This window comes from Patiria miniata, unplaced genomic scaffold (genome assembly GCF_015706575.1).
Source record: "Patiria miniata isolate m_02_andy unplaced genomic scaffold, ASM1570657v1 HiC_scaffold_16, whole genome shotgun sequence".
In the NCBI taxonomy this organism is placed as follows: domain Eukaryota; kingdom Metazoa; phylum Echinodermata; class Asteroidea; order Valvatida; family Asterinidae; genus Patiria; species Patiria miniata.
Window position 1 is genome coordinate 4495128 of NW_024037054.1, and position 21832 is coordinate 4516959.

Genomic DNA, 21832 nt, shown 5'->3' on the forward strand with positions numbered 1-21832 from the left:
TGTCTCAAACACCTTGGAGAGTTGTAAGTATTTTTTCAAATAATTTCGGGAAGTGCGCGTAATTATCACTGAGGTCTATGGGAGTCTATTTACTGGTCTGCAACCCTATGGGAGTCTATTTACTGGTCTGCAACCATAGGTAATCTAATTTGTCTGCATGTACCTTGATGTTGGGATGCAGGCCCATGAGTACGTGCTTGGTGTGACTACTTCCCAACTCGATGGCAACATCTACCTCCTTGTACAGCAGCACAAAGATCTTGACACCTTGTGCCTGTTATAAAGCAATGAAAAATGTGCACACATTTATACACCCACTCTTGTTTTACTTTACTCTCGAGGACAATGCTTTGTGTTTCCCTTTGTCCCCGTAATATAACACTCTCCATAGACTAAGCACACAAACTTACTACAGAGGACCGTTTCAAATGAAAGACCCAACTCCCGAGGACTGAAAGGATCTGTTGTTCTCCCTTTGTGTGTCGATCCTCGGGGGGGGGGGGGGGGGGGGGGGGTTATGTAGAACACGTATACTCAATCGAAGATGTGCCTTGTCTATTTGGGACCTTGATTTGGGGCTTGTTCAAAATTTAGCCCGATTATTTCCTCCAAAGGACTTTTCACACTAGAGCCTCTCAACCCGGGTTGAACTCAACCCTGGGCAAACCCAGTGCCAACCCCAGGTTGTGTTTTTAATTTTTCAACCCCGCGTTCAACCCGGCATCATTTCACACTTGTTCCATGCAAACCGAGCATATTTCGCTCGGTTACTACTGTTTTGAACCCTGGAGAGAGTTTTAACCTGGGTTGAAAATCTCAACCCCGGTCAGGAGCAGGGTTGAGATTATCCCGGGGCGAAATCAATCTCAAGCTTGAAGCAGGGTTGGCGCAGTGTGAAATGCTGCATGTTTTTTTTAACCCCGCGTCAACCCCTCATCAAACCCCAGATATGCCTAGTGTAAAAAGGCCTTAAAGCTATAGTCCATCATTTGCAGACATCCGAAAAGTAACTGGCGTAATTATTGTTGAAAAACATATTTGGTTGAAAGATAGTAAGGGGACTAAACTCCCTGTGAAATTATTCTTTCTGGGAAGCTGTCATTTTGAAGTAATCAACGAAAGAAGGTCTTTCCAACGGTGCATCTAAGACGCACCGTAGGAAATTTAAATTTGTAGTTCGTTTTGTTATTCGGCAAAGCCCGCACAAGCATTGGTACGACGCACGGGCGCGCGCAGTTGCTATAATTCGTCGGATCAGTGCGCGACATCGCGTATAGCTGCAATTCAAAACAATTCAAAACATGATTCAGCAACTTTTGATTTGAAATTGAGATCCTAGAATGTTGTTTTTCTCGGAATATACAGCTGAAGCTGAGCTGAAACTTCATCAGGTTAGTTGTTCACTATCCTTCATTAGATTTTGAACACTTTTGTTGCTTCAAACGAACAAAATGCATAAATTACAAATGATGAACTATAGCTTTAAGGTAGATTGTTCACAAAGTTACCTGAATGGTATTCAGAAGTACCGAAATTCAGAAAACCCAAACGTTTCAGGAATCCTTACTTTCTTTGGCTTCCGCATGCTCAAACCAATCTGCATGTACACTACATTCTGAAGTAGGGTGCTAAAACTAGACCAGTACTGGGGTGCTACGTATATACGTACATCCATGTACATGTACCTAACAAGCTGCTAAATCAGCCTATGCACAACAAGTGCACCATCAAGAATGTCCTTACATCTTGATATTCTCCTTATCTATTGCGGCAAGGTCAACTCACCATCTACAAGAAAAAGAAATACTGCATTCCCTGTCTTTTCATACCAAGGAAACAGAAGAATAATGCCAGCCTGGTGAAAGGTATTGGCTACGGACAGACTTTACTTGCAACCGGCAAAAAAACCCATAAATTTTGAATCTTCCTGAGAATAAAATTTAGTAAAATAAGTAGATATGCAAGGAAGGTTTTGTGCTTGTTGGTCAATATCATTTCCTGAGATTGTTTCAACTGAAGAAAAAAAACAAGCGTTTCAATTAGGATAGGGGATATTTTTCTGTGGATTTCTGAAGCACAAATTATTCGCATCATTACTACGTACCGCTTTCCTGTGCAGGATGTTATCCAATCGCCAGTAGGGTCCCTCCACAGCGGGTCTCTTCAGGTAGATCTCGGCATTCAGCCACCAATCCGTGATGAAGATCTCTTGCTCGGCCTGCTCTAGCGCATCAGCCAAGGCATCAAAGTACTTGGACCCATCCACGAACCTTCACGGGCAGAATTGATATTGGGTCAATCACAATCACAAGTCAATCACAAGTCAATCATAAACTCATCACAAGTTAATCGCACTCAATAACAAGTCAATCACAAGTCAATTGCATGTCAATCACAAGTCAATCACAAGTCAATCATAAACTCATCACAAGTCAATCACAAGTCAATCACAGGCCAATCAAAAGTCAATCACAAGTCAATCACAAGTCCATCACGAGTCAATCATAAGTCAATCACAAGTAAATCACAAGCCAATCACATGTCCATCACAAGTCAGTCACAAGTCAATTACATGTCATCACAAGTCAATCACAAGTCAGTCACAAGTCCATCACAGGTCAATCACAAGTCAGTCACAAGTCCATCACAAGTCAATCACAAGTCAATCACAAGTCAATCACAAGTCAAACAAGGACTTGCATGGACTTGTGATTGACTTGACTACTTCCCTGAAGTACAAAGGCAGTCACAGTACACTTGAAAAGCTTACGACTTAAGAATGGATAACTTGTGATTGGCCTGTGACAGCTTGCAGAGACTTGTGATTTACTCAATTACAATGCTTAATGAACAGTAGATAATAATAATAATAATAGCTGATATTTATAAAGCGCACGTATCCACCAGGAGTGGTGCTCAAGGCGCTACATCATTATTACCCCTGCTCATTGGGCACATGAAACATTCCAAATACCATCTCAGCTCCCTGGGGAGTATACAGCTCGATGCAGCCTGTTAGGCGCAAGGAAGCTAATTCAATCACAATAACCATCTCTGCCCTCACAGGTACCCATTTACTCCTGGGTGGAGAGAAGCAATGAGTGACAAAGTGCCTTGCTCAAGGGCACACGCACCATGACCCCGCCAGGACTCGAACCCACAACCTGCAGCTTTACCCACAGACCACGAATGATCAAAAAGATGCCAATGATCAACAAGTATACGCTTCATGTACATGTACATGTTAATGCAGGGTTCGACTTTAGCAGTAGCCCTCAAGCCAAATACTAGCCAAGCCGGCTAGTCAAACTATTCCTTAAGTAGCCCGGCTGGCGAGTCAAAAATTATTGGGCTATGGCAAAGATGAAAGGACAGGAAGAAATAAATAATTAAATTCAGAACACAAACCTGTATCAATTTGTGTCTAATTTCATTAACTGTTTAGGGTTAAATTATTGGATCTGTTTATTAAAAACACTGACAAGATTGCCTCAGCAATCAGGATACAGGTTTTACATGTATGCTCATTGTTGCTTATGAGACACTCTAAAAAAGAAAAAACATGCGGGCTAGTGAAAATGCCCGCAAGCTAGTTAAGAGTCTGTTTCAGTAGCCCGGCTGGCTAGTGATCAAAAAGTTAAGGTCGAACCCTGTTTTATCTATAAACTAGTTTTATCTATAAACAACAAAATATCACTAATTCCACCAAATTTTTTTTTAAAAAGGCAATAATTTTGTGACCGCAGACTAACCGCAACACCCAACCCAATGCCACTTCAACACTTCATAGAAATCAAGCACTTTCCTCTCTTTGTGAATTTACTTACCACTTCCTCTCCTTTGCTTCCTGCCTTCCCTTTCAATTTTTTTTTTCACTTTTAGTGGAAAACTAAAGAACTTATGTAGCTGCCCTTTGGTATACCGATTCCGGTATTGTCTGTATCAAAGAGATCTTAAAGGTAGAGTAGATCATTTGCAGCTATCCAAAAGCTTGCTTGGTTTAAAGATAGTAATGGTACTAAACTCCCTGTGAAATTATTCTTTTTGGCATGCTGTCATTTTGAAGTAAACAATAACAGAAGGCCGTTTCCAAAGATGCATCAAGTGATGTATTTTTGGAAATTTCCGTTGGTGGTTGGTTTGGAATTTGGCGAATCTGTGAATGGGTGCGCGCAAGTGTCTGGGTATTGACACGATGCACACACACGTGCAGTTGCCCAAAGTTATAGAATGATCCCTTTGCGTTTGAGCTGAGTATAGGGGGGGGGGGGAATATGATTGGCTGTAGTTACCATCTGCCGTAAGTGTCGGTTCTCTCTGGGCCAAATGCGTTGAAGCGGTGTTCGTCTGTGTACTCCGACTTTGAGATCATCTCCATAATCTCCACCATCCACTGCCTGGCCATGGGCACTGTGTCAAACTTGACCAACAGCTTCCTGAGATTGAGACGGAAACGATAAGAGCAAAATTAAAGTCTGTCACAAACCATATGGCCCAACAGACTGGCGTTTATCTCTAGTTTCCTCGGCATGAAATGACTGAGAATTTTTGCTATTTCTCCCCCGGATGGGATGCCAGTCCATCACAGGTTACTCCCCAGCTAATGCTGGTGTCATATGAAAACTGGACTCGTATGAAAATCGGACTCTTTTTCCCTTTTATTGGTTAAACCCTCTCATGTGACTGGTCCCTCTCCTAATTATCTATTCATGAGCATGCGCAATACCACCAATGAGTCCGTATTTTATAAAATCTTAATTCATGCTACACCGGTTCCCATTTATACTCCTGAGTGGAGAGAGGCAAGTGGGGGGTGAAGTGGCTTGCCCAAGGACACTTCATATGACCAGTAGCTGGATTCGAACCCCCGACCCCCTGACCCCCTTACAGCCATCCTTAAAATGGCCCATCAAAAAAAAGCCTTTCATGATCTTGATTTCCATGACTTTTCCATGCCTTTTTTTCAATTTTCCATGACTTTCCAGGACAAGATTTTTTTCCCAGGACTTTTCCATGACTTTCCAGGACAACTTTTTTTCCCAGGACTTTCCATGACTTTTTCATGCTTTTTTTTTTCAATTTTCCATGACTTTCCAGGACAAGATTTTTTTCCAGGACTTTTCCATGACTTTCCAGGAAAACTTTTTTTCCCAGGACTTTCCATGACTTTTCCATGCTTTTTTTTTTTCAATTTTCCATGACTTTTCCATGCTTTTTTTTTCAATTTTCCATGACTTTCCAGGACAATATTTTTTTCCAGGACTTTTCCATGACTTTCCAGGACAAGATTTTTTTCCAGGACTTTCCGTAACTTTTCCATGACCCTGGGAACCCTGACCATTTTTCATAATGAGCAACTCCCAACCTTCAAAGTTGACTGTACACCTACCTGTACTGGTTGGAGATGATAAGGCCCGTCTTCAAACTGGTTTCCTCGATACCCCACTTGGCGTCAAAGTCCTTATCAGCCAGCATGACGGCACGGAGGTGACCATCACTGGGTCTGACGTAGGCAACAAAGGAATCCTTGGTTACCAACCACCTGGAGTTAAGAAATAAAAAACAAATTACTAATATCTGTCAAAAAGTAATGGAACATGACATTATAGCCTTATCAATCTGTTTTTTTTTCACACATGAAGGCAAGAAGTCAAGTCTCTATGCAATTTACGAAAGTGGATTATTCTTTTTTATATAACCAACATACATATCCTTGTCATATGATTGGTGGAACTCACATCACGTGACATTCGTTATTACTCCCATTCATGCCGGGTCTCAAGAAGTACTATCGGCCTATACAGAATGGGAAATACTATTGAACAGTTAGGATCATTCTTGTTCCATGACGCGGTATTTGTGTGCAAATGCATGCTGGTGTGCGCATTCAGCGTTGCGCGTAGCGCGTATTGTTCCAAAGAGCCAGCGCTAAAAGAGTGGGTTCAAACATTTTCGTGAAGGGGTGGTTTGGAAGAGAGAAATACATTTCCCATCAATTTTGAAGTGAAATAAAAGTGCAAGTATATCAAATGACAAGGATCTTTATGTCAGTTATATAAAACAAATATTGAGTGGCTTTAAATTGTGAAATGGGAGGAATATTATTGCTCGATAAAATCTGGACTTTTCCAGTTCACAAGGCTTCGCCTCGTTAAGTCCAGATTTTACCTTGCGATAATATTCCTCCCATTTCACTCTGAGCCACTCAATATTTGTATAACATTACGTGACCCCTACAACTAATTCTACTGTACCAACTTTCTAGCCAATCTGAAATACCGTAGTTGAAAAGAATTTCCCCCCAAGTGGCCTTTCGGAAGGAGTAAAAAATGAGCCTCATTAAAACACTTTTGCAAATTTTTCGACAACCAACTCTTCGAACTCTTCTATTTCTTCTCTGCAACCCAAAGGAAAAACAAGCTCTTTAAGCTCGTTACTCTGTGGTTGAACCATAGAGCTATATTAAATTACTAGAGCGCTAACTCTGTGTACAAAGTAACGCCTGATGGGCGCATCCATGTTTGTGCACAAACCTATGGAAAACTCGAAATTTTGTACGGCTTTTGTACGGCTATTTGCATATCTGCGTTTGTATTCCATACCGGTGCGTCATCGAAGCCGACACGCCCAAAACCGAAACGCACGATCAGCAAATGAGCCTTTCATTTTGCTCTACGCAAAAAGCGCAACGTCTGCGCGTCCCTCCGCTGCAGATGCTTTTCGCCGTGACGTGTTTTGAACCATCATGACGCGCTTTAAGTTGTTTGCGTATCTTCTACTTGCGCGTTGCATTTAGAGTACACTTTTAAAATTCAATCCATCTATTTTGATTGTGTTCTACAAACACGCACATGAATTCAAAATGTCTGCGCCCAGAGCGGCTTCAAAGCGTCTCCACGCGCAAGAATGAGGAGTTAGCGCTCTAGTAATTTAATACAGCTCTATGGGTTGAACTCTTCTTCTCCAAGAACTTTATAAACGGTATGTGCATGAACATGTGAATGAGTTTAGGGAGTTAAAGTGAATGTACATCATTGGCTTTTGCTGTAATTTTCAGAAATGAACTATTTGAGGGATTAGTATAATAGATCAAATATTGTTACACTGACATGTTTGAAGTTTTGTGTTCGAAAATGCTGGAAAAACCAAGAAAACAAAAATGTTCAAGTAGTCTGGTTCCTTGACTCCACTAAAGATAAAATGGATCAATTTATAGATGCCAGAAAATTGTAAGGTAAGAGAACCAGTCTAGCTGGCCTACACCCGTTCATGAACATCTTACCAATAGCAAACAAAATTTGGACTGAAAAAAGTGTAAAGTTTGAGCAGTAGTTGAAAAATAGGTTTTTCCAACGGTGGTCGGCTGACCATCTTTGGAAATGTATTCAAAAATACCACTTTTCTTGAAAATGACTTCACACCAGGTGCCATAATTTTACAGGATGCTTTAGACTGTCATTTACCAACATCCTAGTAAGGTATTTCGTAAAAACTTGGTAGTTTTATTTTTCGATGTTTGCAAATGTTGTATATTCCCTTTAAAATATTCTCAACATTCAAACTCAAGAAATCCAGTGTATTCGTCATGTTTTTGCTTTCCAGGATAACAGCTACTCAACACAAAAATTGTAATTGTACTTTATAGTTGAATTGTACCACACATGTACCTTTTACTGTAATGAGCTGCAACCTTGGTGCAGTCTGTACACACCAGACAAGGGCAACACCTGGTGATGGGCACTCGGTGACCTCCTGACCTCTTCTGTATCCAACCTTCCCTGTTAATCATGAATAAAATACGATTACTTCTTATGACACTCCTACTTTTTAAGCTCTGGTAGGAGCTTCTACAGCCTGTCTCAAATCAAATCGAAAACAATTTTTTTTCTATATTAAATCTCAACATAAGTAAGTCGTTTTGAGCATCACATTAAAGAAAAAAGACCAGGCTTTCCAATACTTTTTGTTTCATCTCATTTGCTTTTGTCAATCCAGAGATAACTCCAGTTTACTGCGGAACACAAAAATCAAGTTTGTTTCTTTTGCCAAGTTGCAATCTTTTGTGAGCTTCAAGACAGCATGGCACAGTACTCAAAACAACTCTGCCCATGCATAAAAGTGGCACAAAATCAATTTTGGTGTATCGCACGAAATTGATTATATCTCTGAATTGACAAAAGCAAATAAGATCAAACAAACACTATTGGAAAGCCCAGTCTTAGTTCTTTTATATTATGCCAAGTAAGAATGACTTATTTTGAAATTTCATATTTAACCAATTTTTTTTCTGATTGTACCATTTTTTTTGGAGACAGGCTGTATATGTCACTTGGTGGTCGGTCGGTTGGTCTGTCTGTATGTCCCTGAAAATGGACAAAAAATGTGTCACCAAAAATTGGCCAAATGCCATGCCGTCGTCAGTAAATGCACTCTTAACGAAAGTTATCTGAAAACTGGCTTTGTCGTGATCGATGCGCCTGCGCATCTATTTTGTATATGTCTGCCCCAGAAAATTGACCAAAAACGAAACCCCTAAGTTTCCCATAAAATATAACTACCAGATTTTAATTTATATACAAGGTCAGTCAGAATAATCTGGACCCAAGTTCACCATTTTTTTGTTTGGCAATATGAATGGTTATTATACACTTGTCTTCCACAGGAATTTTGAATTTTTCAAATTAGTGGCTGTGGTGAGGAGTTATGCCATTTTCATTGAAGTGGCTCATTTTCCAGTCTGCACACGAAATTGGTTTTGCCTTTCTTTAAATGCGTCAATAACTTCAAGTGAGTCAGTCACCATTTGTTATTACACTGCTTCACATCAGTACGCGATTTCAATAAATTTGTTGAACCATGGAACCGTGGTCAGAGTGTTTTTAGTGTGTGTTCTCTGCTAGCAGTTTTCTTCAAAATGGTACAATGGATGTACATAAAACTTTCACCAAATATGTCCAAAATACCAGCCTATAACATATCTCATTTGCACTTGTTTTGTTAATTGCTACATATTTGTAATATTTTCTTTAAATTGGGTCCAGATCATTCTGACTCACCCTGTATGACACAGAAACACAGAAAAGTATGGAGTGTAGAACTAACAAAGTGAATTTTTCTGCCTTATTTAATTCATAAAACTTGTACTGTAAACATTTAGAAAAGTTTAATTGCACTAATCAGGCATAAACTGACATAATGACACTTAGCATACGGGGCGAGTCAGAATGATCGTGACCCCAATCAACAAAAATATTAAAAATATGTAGCAATTATCGAAACAAGTGCAAATGAGATATGTTCTAGGCTTGTATGTTGGACATATTTGGTGAAAGTTTCACGTACATGTATATCCATTGTACCATTTTGGAGAAAAATGCTAGCAAAAAACACACGCTAATAAAAAAAAAAACTGACCCAATTTCCATGGTTCAGCAAATTCATTGAAATCACATACTGATGTGCAGCAGCGTAACAACAAATGGTGATTCACTCACTTGAAGTTATTGACCCATAAAAAAAGGACAAAACCAATTCCGTGTGCAGACTGGAAAATGAGCCACTTCAATGAAAATGGCATAACTCCTCACCACAGCCACTAAATTTGAAAAATTCAAAATTCCTGTGGCAGACAAGGTAATAACCATTCATATGAAACACTCGTTTTTTTCTCAATATACTCAATTTGCCACAAAAAAATTAATAAACATGGGTCCAGATCATGCTGACTCACCCTGTATACAGAAAGTGAGAACACTTTAGGAAAGAAAGAAAATAGCTGTAATAAGTGTCGATGAGCAATAAACGAATAAGGAAGTTAGTCTCAATATTGCATGCACATTGTTTCAACAAACATATCATGATGGCCACCTGTGAAAACAGTAAACCTTGAACGGTCTTCGATACAACAACAAAACACAAATGAAACGCCAGCAGTTGTGAAACTTACTTTCCTTTTGCTCCCAGTTCGTCAACAAATGAAAGGTGGCTAACTTCCAAGAACTCAAGCTGAAAAAAAAAACGAAAACAAAACAAATGCTTTGAAACTAAACTGTGATGTACTTTAAAAACAAATTATGGCTGAAAGACATTGAAGGAGTTATGACTAAAAGACTATTTAGTTGTTCTCAAAGGTATTGGGGAAATGAATGAGAGTCAACTAAATTCATGAACTGACCGAATTGTAATGCAGTTGTTAATTTTAAAATGGTAATAGGACAAAAAAATATCTTTAAGTTATTAATAATATAGGTTTTCCCGGCTATTTTAAAATGTTTCTCATTCGAATTCACAATTTTAATATTCAAAATTCGTACATCAACATCGATTTAGTGCACTTCCAATGTTTAATTTTGTCTTTTGTCAGACAATGTCAAATTCAGTTCAAGCAAATTCAATCAACTAGCACACGTTTTCGTCCCGGAGCATTCGATTTCGTCTCGTCTACACCAAACCATGTTATTCAGAAATCAATACGTCCAATTGATTGATATACAAATGTAAGACAATTTCGATCTCTGAATGCTGCCATTCGGCAACAGCTTAGACAAATTTGATCTGCAATGACGACTACTCTCGACCCGGTGGCTAAAGAGGGTGACCAAACTTTGAAATTGAATGGTAAATGGTTAAAAGCATGTGAAACTTTTCTCAGACGAAATTGAATGTTAGAGTTGGTGAATTTGAACGAAAAGTGTTTTAAAATAGCCAGGAGAACCTATATCATGGTCGACCAGGTCAATTACTGACGACAAAAAATTGTACAAAATCAAATGAAATCTGCAAAGTTGTCAGTCCGTTACAGAATTTAAATTTCTGCCATTTACGTGTATAACATCCAACAGTACAAAACGTACAATTGAGGGAGATAGCACGTTTTTGAAGTGACATTTACAGATAAATGTTACATTCACAATGATTTTTTGGGAAGTATACAGGGTGAGTAAAAAAAAAGAAACCCAAATGTCGGGACCATTGTTTTAGTGAAGTTCTGCATGTAGCACTTTCAAAATCTAGGATATGAAAGCCCAATTCATAAGCTTTCTTTTGGTGCAAGAATCATTCAAATCACTCAACTACTTTTGAAGTTACGGAATTTTAAACACAACCACCGTTTTATAGTTCTGTCCACGGATCAACAGAAGGTAAGCGTTCTTCAGCAAAACGGAAACAAATCACATAGGGATGTGTGTGAATTGTTTCGTTTTGCTGAAAGAACACACACCTTTTTGTGATCCGTGCACAGAACTTTAAAACGGTGGTTGTGTTTAAAATTCCGGAGCTTCAAAAGTACGTAAGCGATTTGAATGATTCTTGTTCTAAAAGAAAGCTGATGAATTGGGCTTTTATATCCTAGATTTTCAAAGTGTTACATGCAGAACTTCACTAAAACAGAAGTCCCGATATTTGGGTTTCGCTGTTTTTGACTCAGCCTGTACAACCATACTCAGTCAGTTTCCCAATGTGGTTCATTTAAAGATTTTTACGAGGAAGCTATAATCCCTGATTGCCATCTTGTTCCAAAGTTTAAAAACATCGCCAAGTATTGATAGCAATTATGTGACTTTTGGCATGATCCCTTGCCAACCAGCACATACAGTTTTATGGCAATTGACTAGCACTCCACGAATGAAATGCCTGGGCCAATTTCAGGCTAGCTAAGTAGCTCAGTCCATTGAGCATCAGAACATTATTCTCCCCAGTGAATCTTTCGGTTCAAAGGGCCAATGACATGAATTTTACTTGGGCTCATATTTTGTGCAACTTTCTACTCCTCTTAAATGTATGAAAACTATCTAACATCCATTTTTGGTTAACTGTATTGAAAAGTGCACTTTTTTAAACATTCCAAATTTTCCATGCTTTCCTTGACAAATGAGGGCATTTTTGCTATGATGTCATTTCAGGAAAACACTGTTCAGTATAGGGGTTTTGAGTTCAAATTGTGAACGCAAAAGTTGTCATTGAAAACATGTGTGGGAAACTTTGTTCATTGGCCTAATGTCATGTACTGAGACAACAATATATCACCAAAGAAAAGAAACTTTACGATAGCAAAAATATCCAAAATTGTGGCAAATTTTGATGCTGAAATAGCTGTCACATTGAGGTTTCTGCCTGAAATGACATCACCCTTTTGCTCATGAATATGCAAATTTTGATTAGCATAAAAACCAAAACGGCACCAAAATGCCCTTAAAAAAAAATGGCAAAATGACAATTAAAAATAAGGTTAAATGGACCACAAAGGTGCATTTCCAAGGACTACATGTACATTAACAAAATCACATTACATGGGCCCTTTAACCTTTAAATATTGATAAAATGACTACTGAAAAAAAACGACAATTAATAAAGAAGTGTTAAAATTGAGACTTTCTTAAACCTTCCTTTTTTTCTCTCCCCAAGATAATTTTGTACATGGTGCAATCCCCTTCAAGTCTGAAGACTTAAATCTCGGATTCAAGTCTGAAGATTTAAAGCTATAGTCCATCATTTGCAGCCATCCGAAAAGTGGCGTAATTACTGTTGAAAAACAAACTTGGTTGAAAGATAGTAAGGGAACTAAACTCCCTGTGAAATTATTCTTTCTGGGAAGCTGTCATTTTGAAGTAATCAACGAAAGAAGGCATTTCCAACGGTGATTCTTAAGAAGCACCGTAGGAAAATTTAAATTAGTAGTTGTTTTGTTATTCAGCGCAGCGCGCACAAGTATTGGAACGACGCACACGCGCGAGCGGTTGTTATAATTCGTCGGATCAGTGCGCGACGCCGCGTATAGCTGCAATTCAAAACAATTCAAAACATGATTCAGTAACTTTTGATTTGAAATTGAGATCTTAGAATGCTGTTTTTCTCGGAATGTACAGCTGAAGCTTAGCTGAAACTTCATCAGGTTAGTTGCTCAGTATCCTTCATTAGATTTTGAACACTTTTGTTGCTTCAAACGAACAAAATGCACAAATTACAAATGATGGACTATAGCTTTAAATCTCGGATTGTCTGGCTTGAAACCATATCTACTTTTCAGAATAAGAGAGCTTACCGTCTGAGGATGGTTTCGGTACAGGGGGTTGCTCACTAAGCTCTTCAAGTACATTTCGTATTGATGCTGTCATTAAAACAAAGAAAAAGAAAACCATTCCACAGTGAGGTTTTCATTTACAGAAAATCAAGGTTATTACAGTCAATACTGAATCCTGGAGAGCGTACAGCAGGAATTTATGAACTGATGATGGCAATTTACTGGAATTAAAAAACTGAAAGGACACTTTCATTTCTTCTAGTTATGTGTTGCAGCTAGGGGTGTGCATCGGGACCAGGCACCCGAGCACCCGACCGCTGATGCCAGAAATCGGTTCCAGTTTATGGGATCGGGTACCAATAACCAACTTTACAAATTACTTAGTAACTTCTCAGACAAGTAAAGATTAGAGGCTTTGCATGGTGGAGATACTAAATAATGAAAGGTTTGCGGAAACACCATGTGCGAATAATTTCTCAACTAAGAGAATGGTTCTGAAAAGAACCAGAGGTATAAACTCGACGTTCCGGTCAGTATGCTCTGACCGTCTTCAGGAACGTTGAGTTTATACCTCTGGTTCTTTTCAGAACCATTCTCTTAGTTGAGAAATTATTCGCACATGGTGTTTTCCGCAAACCTTTCATTATTTAACTTCTCAGACAATGAAACAGAAAGGTTTGAATGCCATGTGTTAGCAATTTCCAAAATGAAAGCGGGGACACATGGAAAACCAAAACAGATTTCACATTTATGTGTTTAACATGCAACAGATGACACTCGTGACAGTTTCAGTTTACACTGCAAAGCTATATAGCTCTTCAGACAACTTCCGGGATTTGAATTTTCGGGTTGGGTTTCTTTTAATACCTGGTACTCATGTTTTACTTCAATAGGGTGCCCTGTTCCCGTACATGCACACCACTAGTTGCAGCCTGTTGCATCTTGATACACATTATGGGACATTTCTGACAAAAAAATCTCACAAGCCAATTACTTGAATCCTTTGCTGGCCATTTTTGACCCTGCGATTGAACATTGTACCTTTGTATATTTCTTAGTCAACTGTATACATCGTCACTGTTTTCACGAAGAGGCGAATTTAGTATTTCACTGTCTGAACAAACATTCGAGATTATCGCGTTTAAAGTTGGTCCTTTTTTTTCATTTGACAATTTGAAACTTAAAGATGCATAAAATATGCAAGATTTAGGTATCAGAGGAAAGAAGAGATTCTAATCTTCCTAAATGTAGCAAACTTTAAGCAAAATAGGTGATTAGTTTTGCAGAATTAATCAAATAAGAAAAGTGGCTGTTCGTGAAAACGCAAAAAAAACGACCAATTAGCAAATTCGCCCCTTCGTGAAAACGCTAAAGTGAGTATGCATTTTTGTACAGTATGCGCAGATTCTGCCCCACTGCGCATGTGCCTTGAACTTCGCCCCTTCCTGAAAACGTTTATTGCGCGCGCCTGAAATTCATCTCTTCGATGATAACGCGTCATTGTATTACAATGTATTTATTTACTGAAAATTTATTAATACCATAGAGTGCAGAAGTTTGCCCCTTCGTGAAAACGCAAAACAGCACTTGTGGCAAATTCGCCCATTCGTTAATTAGGTTAATTAAGGTTTTAATTAATTTTTTGAAAGTATAGCCTCACCAGGTTGTAGATATTCATATATTTATTCATTTTCACAACAACAATTTTTTTTTCGAAAAACAGATGATTTTCATGAAATTCGCCCCTTCGTGGAAACGGTGACGACATAATTGGATCCAACATTTTCCGTTTTGGCAAGAATGCAAGTGCAACGGTTATTTTCTTGTGCGTTAAAAATTAGAGTGCAACGATTTTGTATCGCTCGGATAGGCCTGAGTAAAAACCTTTTGTGCGTTCACTGTTACTAAATTAAAGTTAAGTTGGCGCTAGCGGTACTTTCCTCGCCATCCACCGCTGTGACCCGGGTTCGAATCCCACCTAAGTCAACATGTGGATTGGGTGTTCAGTCCCTGCCTGAGTCTGTGGATTTCCCCAGAATGTTCTTTGGGGTTTTCCTCCCACCTCTGAAACTGTAATTTCTTCTCATTGTCTCCTCTCTACAGGTTTCTTCAGGCTTGCGAGCTACAGTGCCTAGGGCGCTTTTGAGGAATCCTTGGTTTCATTACCCAAAATAAATAATAATAATAATAATAAAATAAAAAAAGTCCACCCCCTGAGATACCTACAATGCATTTAGCTCTATTGCTTCAGAGCTGCATGTCAAGCGTGAATTGAATATAAATATAGTTTCATTCTCGGTATCTGTGTCAGTGGCAATCGTCCTTTGTTAAATTTCCTCCCGATACTCAACCCATTATTAATTGCACCGAGAAACTACGGCCAGAAACGGTTTGCTATAATTACAGACCCTTTTTGTTCCACATGTACATACATACATGACAATAGCGTGTACTGTGTAGCTGCAGTATATTGCTGAGCTCCGCTAGTGCATATCTCTCTATATCTATTCCGTGTTTACTGTTCGTTTTATCAAGGTTAGAGCAACTCAAGTTTGGAGATCCATTTCCTCTGACAATTTCCAAGGACTCAATCATTTTAATTATAGAAGGTGACTATAGATTGAGTTTATTATACGGTAGGGCCCTACTGGTACATGTACATGTACAACGTACAAAGAAAAGCCGAGAACGAAACTCACCACTCTGCACATTGTACAAAAAAATACAGCAATCATGCATGCGTATACCACAGGGTGAGTCCAAAAAAAGCGGAACCCTAACCCCAACAATGATATTTCATATTTAAAAAAAACATGTAGCACCAAAAATAACAATGACTGGAAAGCCAATTTCATAAGCTACTTTTATATGAAAAAATAACTGAAATTGCTCAATCCGTTCAAAGAATATCACCATTTCAACACAATGACCATAAAACCTGTCTCGTTCAAAAAATGCGATTTCAAGAATCGTCGTCACATTTGTCTACAAACATCACCAGCGATAAAACCTCAGTTTAAAAGTTAACAATATTCAACAAAGTCCTATTGAAGGCCCGCCTTTTTTAAAACAAAGTGGATTTTATAAATCATATTATTTGCCTTACCAGGGTTGTTAATAAAGATATTGTGTTCTACAGTTGTTGACAGTTGTTGAAATAAGTATTCTGTGTCATTTGCTTTGTTGTTCCAAACAATTAGAATACACAATAAACTGTTTGTTTTAGGGTCATTGCATTTAAATGGTGATATTCTTTGAACGGATTGAGCGATTTCATACTTTTTTTTTCCATCTAAAAGTAGTGTATGAAATTGGCTTTCCAGTCATTATTATTTTTGGTGCTACATAATTTTTAAATATGAAATATATTTTTGGGGGGTTTGGGTTCTGCTTTTTTTTTTACTCACCCTGTATACTATGTAAACATGTCCATGTAATGAAACATTTTAAACTGTTTCAGCAATTCCGGTGAAACAGCTCATGTTTTGGTTAAAATCTCCCCCCCCCTTCTTTATCAGACTCTTATCCATAGGATTTTCATACACTTTTTCTTTTATACATTTTTGCACTTTCGCAAGTCCGATCGACTTCAAACTTGGTAGACACTTAGACCACCACTTAAAGATGGTCATGTGACGTTACATTACAGGTGCATTTTCAAAGCCCTATATCTTCTGAAGTACAAGTCCGATTGGGTTGAAACTTTGTAGGTGCATAGACAGGGATGTGTTATAGGTTAAAATGAGATTGCATGAGACGTTTCCGAAGAAGTTAAAGAATTACAAATACAGTAAGTAAAGTCATGAAAGTAGAATTTCTAAATATCTGTTAATCGTACATGCACATGTACCGGTATGATGACTACATGTACATCACTGCATTGGAAATGTATGTATGCACATATGAAAAATAAACAAAATAAACTGGGAATTCAATTCTGGCCAACATGATCAGTGTCTTGTATACACTTTTCTCTCTAACCCTAACCCTCCTCAATCCTCAAAAATCCTCCTTGTGATTTTTGAGGATTTTGGAGGATTGAGGCTGAATGGTATTTTTTCAGAAAAGGATTTTGGAGGATTGAGGCTGAATGGTATTTTGAGGCAGGACTGTCTGACGATTTTGAAGGATTGAGGGGGCTGGGTACCCTTCATTTGAACATAAGTGCAACGTTTTTGGATGAGGAGGATTTTGGAGGATTGAGGATGAATGCATTTTGAGGCAGGACTGTCTAAAAAGTTTGAAGAATTTAGGCGCTAATGTAACATTTTGGAGGATTTTGGAGGATTGAGGATGGTTCCTAGCAAAAAGACCTAGGGAGTTAGGGTTAAAAAAATATATAAATAAACGCATTCCATATATACATGTAAGTACACTGTACAGTCAAAATCCACCATTTCGTTTCAATCCAGCCTCAAAATTAAGGCTACCGGAGCCTGTGCAGGTACATGTGTGTATCCATATGTACATAATGTATTCAACAGACTAGATGACTGTGTGTGTTATGCAATGGGCAAAAGTCGATTCTGGTAACTGGAGCAGAAATTTTGTAACAAGCCAAGCAGCGCCAGACAGACTGGTCCATTACAGAAACGAGCAATTCTCACGATAGGCAATCAAACTGCTGAGTTTCAGATGGTGCCTGGCAAGCGGCAAAAAGCACTTCCAAACCAACAAAAAAATAATATAAATGAAACTACTTCTCTCATTGTCCACCAGAGAATAATCAAGTTATTAGTCACGCGCGTCCTTCCGAGCAGCGCATAATTTTACTGGTGCTGCAAAGTACCCAATTTCGTTGATTGCAAAGGCACTTCTCTTAGCGTTCACAGATGCTAGCCAAAATGTGAAATGCCTAGGAGTGATAGTCCTAGCTGTTTCGATCAATTTTAGCATCAGACACAACGACACAACTTTCTGGATTAAAACAGTCAGCTGAAAATTCCCTGGACACTATTCTAAGGGACGTTTCCTGAACATTCAACATCTGAACACAGCGCAGGAAACTATTGGAACATTCTTTGTACTACATAGATCCTGAATACCATGTGAAGTTATAGCATCTACAGCCAATTTCACAAAACTTGATGTAATGTCGTAACTCCACTTACGCCAACTTTTAGTGCATAATGTTTGTAACATTTCACATTACACAACATTTCAGTTACGACACTTTTCACCAACGTTTCACAGTGCGTAAGTCCATAACTAAACGTAACAAGTTATGGCATAACTTATGCCGTCAATTCATTACAAAATGGATCATTTCGTAATTTCATTACAAAACTCGATAGAATGTTTAGTGTGCAACTGCTCAAGAAATATGTTACGTAAATCCTATGAATGGCCTAAGTTATGGACAGATGTGTGTATGGGTTCTCCGTTGTTCTTCTTGGGCTCTATTTGATCGTCAACTGAATACGGGATAGCATTTTTTTTTCGATTCAAATATTTGAAAAATGTGACCGATCTGGAAATGGTAGAGAAAACCATCCATGATGTTTTTTTGGTTAACGCATAAGTTGCGTGGTTTTATTGTATGTCAAATGCCACACTTTTGTTAAAAGCCACTTTGGCGCATGATTTGATGGCTTCCGTGAGGAAAATTAGCTCAAATTTCTCCTTTAAAATCAGTCAAATATCAGCCATTCTGCTACAGATTCTTCACATTATATTAACCCTCCTGCTATCTGAACAGTCAAAGACAGTCAAAAGTCAAAAAATCAATCCTCTTCCCCTGCCATGCCTTTTACACAGGCTAGTCACCAACAGTCAGATCATGTTTCACGCGAGCACCGTGACCAGTCAAATTCAGTCAACAGACAAAAGCAGGCAAGTGGTAGGCACAGCTGGCTTATCATTCACTACAGTCAATGCACAGCTGTATCAGGTTACATAAACAGTCACAGCCAGTCAATCCTGCTTTATGTACATGTAGGTTCGGAGCTCTGAACTGCTAAAACAGTCACTTGACTGATTTTGACTGAAAGGGCAATTTTGCACAAAGCGTATGTTTGCATAGGGGGGTAACACTATAAAACGAGTGCAGGCGCATGCAAATCCTGATTGTCAGCTAGTTTTAACAAGCTGGCACATGTACATGTAGGTGCAATGTAAAATCTAATATTGAATTTTCAATCAATTCCAATTTGGAATGATGGATTACTAACTTATTCGATAAAATGCACAGCCATACGTTCCTCCGACAGCTGTATGATTTATCCAGGCTAATTTACACATTTTCAAGAGGCAATCTTCAGATGTCATGAATGTAATATATACTAGGGCTCACCATTCTCTTGGGTAATTGCTGAGCTCTCACAAAAGCATCTGGCGTCCTTGGGAAATGCGCCAAATCCTTATCGCGGTGGGCCCTGAATGTTCGTCGCCTTTGAAGGTGGCTGTAGGGAGAAAGAGAAATACATGGAGCAACTAATGTAATGAAACAATAAAGACAGGTGTGGGATTTTACAATTTCATTAACTGCAAATTCGTTTCTGCATTATGTATCTTTCTTGTTTCAAAAGCGGAAAGGCTTCAATCAGTTGTCAATATCAAATTGTGACATTCAAACATGCACAATACGTTCATATTCAATGAGGGGTTTGAATTCTTTGTACAAGTTGCAACCACAGAGATACATGTAGATATTAAATTACTAGAGCACTAACTCCTTATTCTTACGCGCAGAGACGCTTTGAAGCCGTCCTGCACGCAGACATTTGGAATTAATGTGCGTGTTTGTAGAACATAATGAAATGTGATGGAGTGAATTTTGAAAGTGTATTCTAAATGCAAACGTACAAGTACAACATACACAAACAACTGTTAAAAACGTCTTGGCAAAAATCCTCTGCAGGGGATACGCACACGCGCTTGCATTGTACATGCATGTGCCGAGCAAAATGAAACGCTCATTTACTGATTGTGCGTTTCGGTTCTGGGCGTATCGGCTTCGATAACACATCTGTATAGAATACAAACGCAGATATGCAAATAGCCGTACAAATTTTGGGTTTTCCATAGGTTTGTGCACATGGAGTCCGCACTCTACCAGTAGTAATTCAATTTAATATAGCTCTATAGCCCTTTTCACACTAGAGCCTCTCAACCCAACTCAACCCTGGGTAAACCCAGTGCCACCCCAGGTTGAGTTCTTGATTTTTGAAACCCCGCATTCAACCCCCCCCCCCCCCCCCCCCATCGTTTCACACTTGTTTCATGCAAATCAAGCTTATCATGCTCAGTAACTACTGTTTTGAACCCTGGCGAGACTTTCAACCCGGGTTGAAAATCTCAACCCTTGTCTGGAGCAGGGTTGAGTTCAACCCGGGACGAAATCAATCTCGGGTTGACGCAGGGTTGAAATTCTTCCAGTGTGAAAAGATACATGTTTTCAACCCTGCATCAACCCTGGTCAACCCCGAGATTTGTCTAGTGTGAACAGGGATTATGGTTGCAATACTCTCTCGAGTTGAACAATAAACTTTGATTGAACTGGACATGCCCATGCAGCTGAATGTGAAGTGCTAAATAAAGACTGCACAAAGACTGTTTGATAAGATAATCCCCCTCCCCAACATGCCTAAGGAGTGGCTTAAATACAGTTATTTTCTGATGGGTTTGTACAACTGTACAACCAGCCCGAAATAGGGATAATGGCTATATTTTAATAAGCTTTTAAAGAACGCCTCCTTTGTAGTGTTTATGGCTTGAGGTGATGATGGTTTGCATGTTTAAAGTTAGGGTAGATGATTTGCCATTTATGCATGTTTTTCGTTTGAAGCATCAAAAGTGCTCAAAATCAAAAGATGGGCGCTTAACAACTAACCTGATGAAGTTTCAGCTCTGTGAATGCTGTATATTCCAAGAAAACAATATTCTAGGATCTCAATTTTGTTCAGAAATGGCCGAGTCATGTTTTGAATTGTGCCCCAAATCAGCATCCGGGACACGTTCTCATTCAGCCGATTGCAGATGCGCAATGTCACACACATGCGCCCATGTGTTCACGGATTCGCCGAATTACAAACGAACTACTAACAGAAATTTCCAAAAATGTGTCACTTGACGCATCTTTGGAAATGGCCTTCGGGTATTGTTTTCTTCAAAATGACAGCATGCCAGAAAAGGTAATTTCACAGGGAGTTTATTGCCATTACAATCTTTAAACCAAGTAAGATTTTCAACAATAACTTTGTCAGTTACTTTTTGGATGGCTGCAAATGATCTACTCTACCTTAAAAATGCATGCTTATCACCAAATCCCACAGTATAATATTAATAGGGATAACCAAAACTTTCAATCAATGTCACCATACATGTACTCATTTACACATTGTACATGTATTATCACAATAAACAAAGAAAATCCACAAGAGCAGAATTCAAACCGCCAACCTTTGGAGTGTCCTAAAAGTGTCGGCTACAGTATGTAGCCTGCTCTAGAGATGCAGGTGGTCAATGTACATGTATTACATTTCAGCGGCTAATGTAACGCGAAGGATATCAAGTCGCAGCATCTTTGACGTTTAGATTAAATTACATTTCCAGATTTTGAGCTTGGTTTGCATGTACATGACAGTTACATGTAGCTCTCATTGCAAGAGAGCACGATAACCGTGTCAAAGCAAAGTAATCAAATAGGGCTCGCTCAATGACGGCCATCTCTGTAGGAGAACTGCAACTGCTTATTTTACGCAATCAACCATGTCAACCATGCATTGCGCAGTGTTGAAAATGAGCCGAATACGCACGCATGTTGCTCGAAATGTGTTCGAAATACGACGCAGCCGATCACGTTATGCAAGT

At 38.9% G+C, this 21832-nt stretch overlaps 1 protein-coding gene across 1 annotated transcript in view; it reads right to left on the minus strand.

The window, feature by feature from the left end:
• The window catches only part of LOC119722722 (phospholipase D1-like), a 49364-nt gene that overhangs the window by 18527 nt on the left and 9005 nt on the right, over positions 1-21832 (minus strand). Inside the window, exons 4-11 of the mRNA XM_038192991.1 lie at positions 19314-19422; positions 13043-13108; positions 9947-10005; positions 7668-7778; positions 5390-5542; positions 4293-4436; positions 2105-2270; positions 164-274 (exon numbers count right to left, since the gene is read on the minus strand). Coding sequence (XP_038048919.1) covers positions 164-274; positions 2105-2270; positions 4293-4436; positions 5390-5542; positions 7668-7778; positions 9947-10005; positions 13043-13108; positions 19314-19422 — 919 coding nt within the window. The remainder of the gene's footprint in view (positions 1-163; positions 275-2104; positions 2271-4292; positions 4437-5389; positions 5543-7667; positions 7779-9946; positions 10006-13042; positions 13109-19313; positions 19423-21832) is intronic.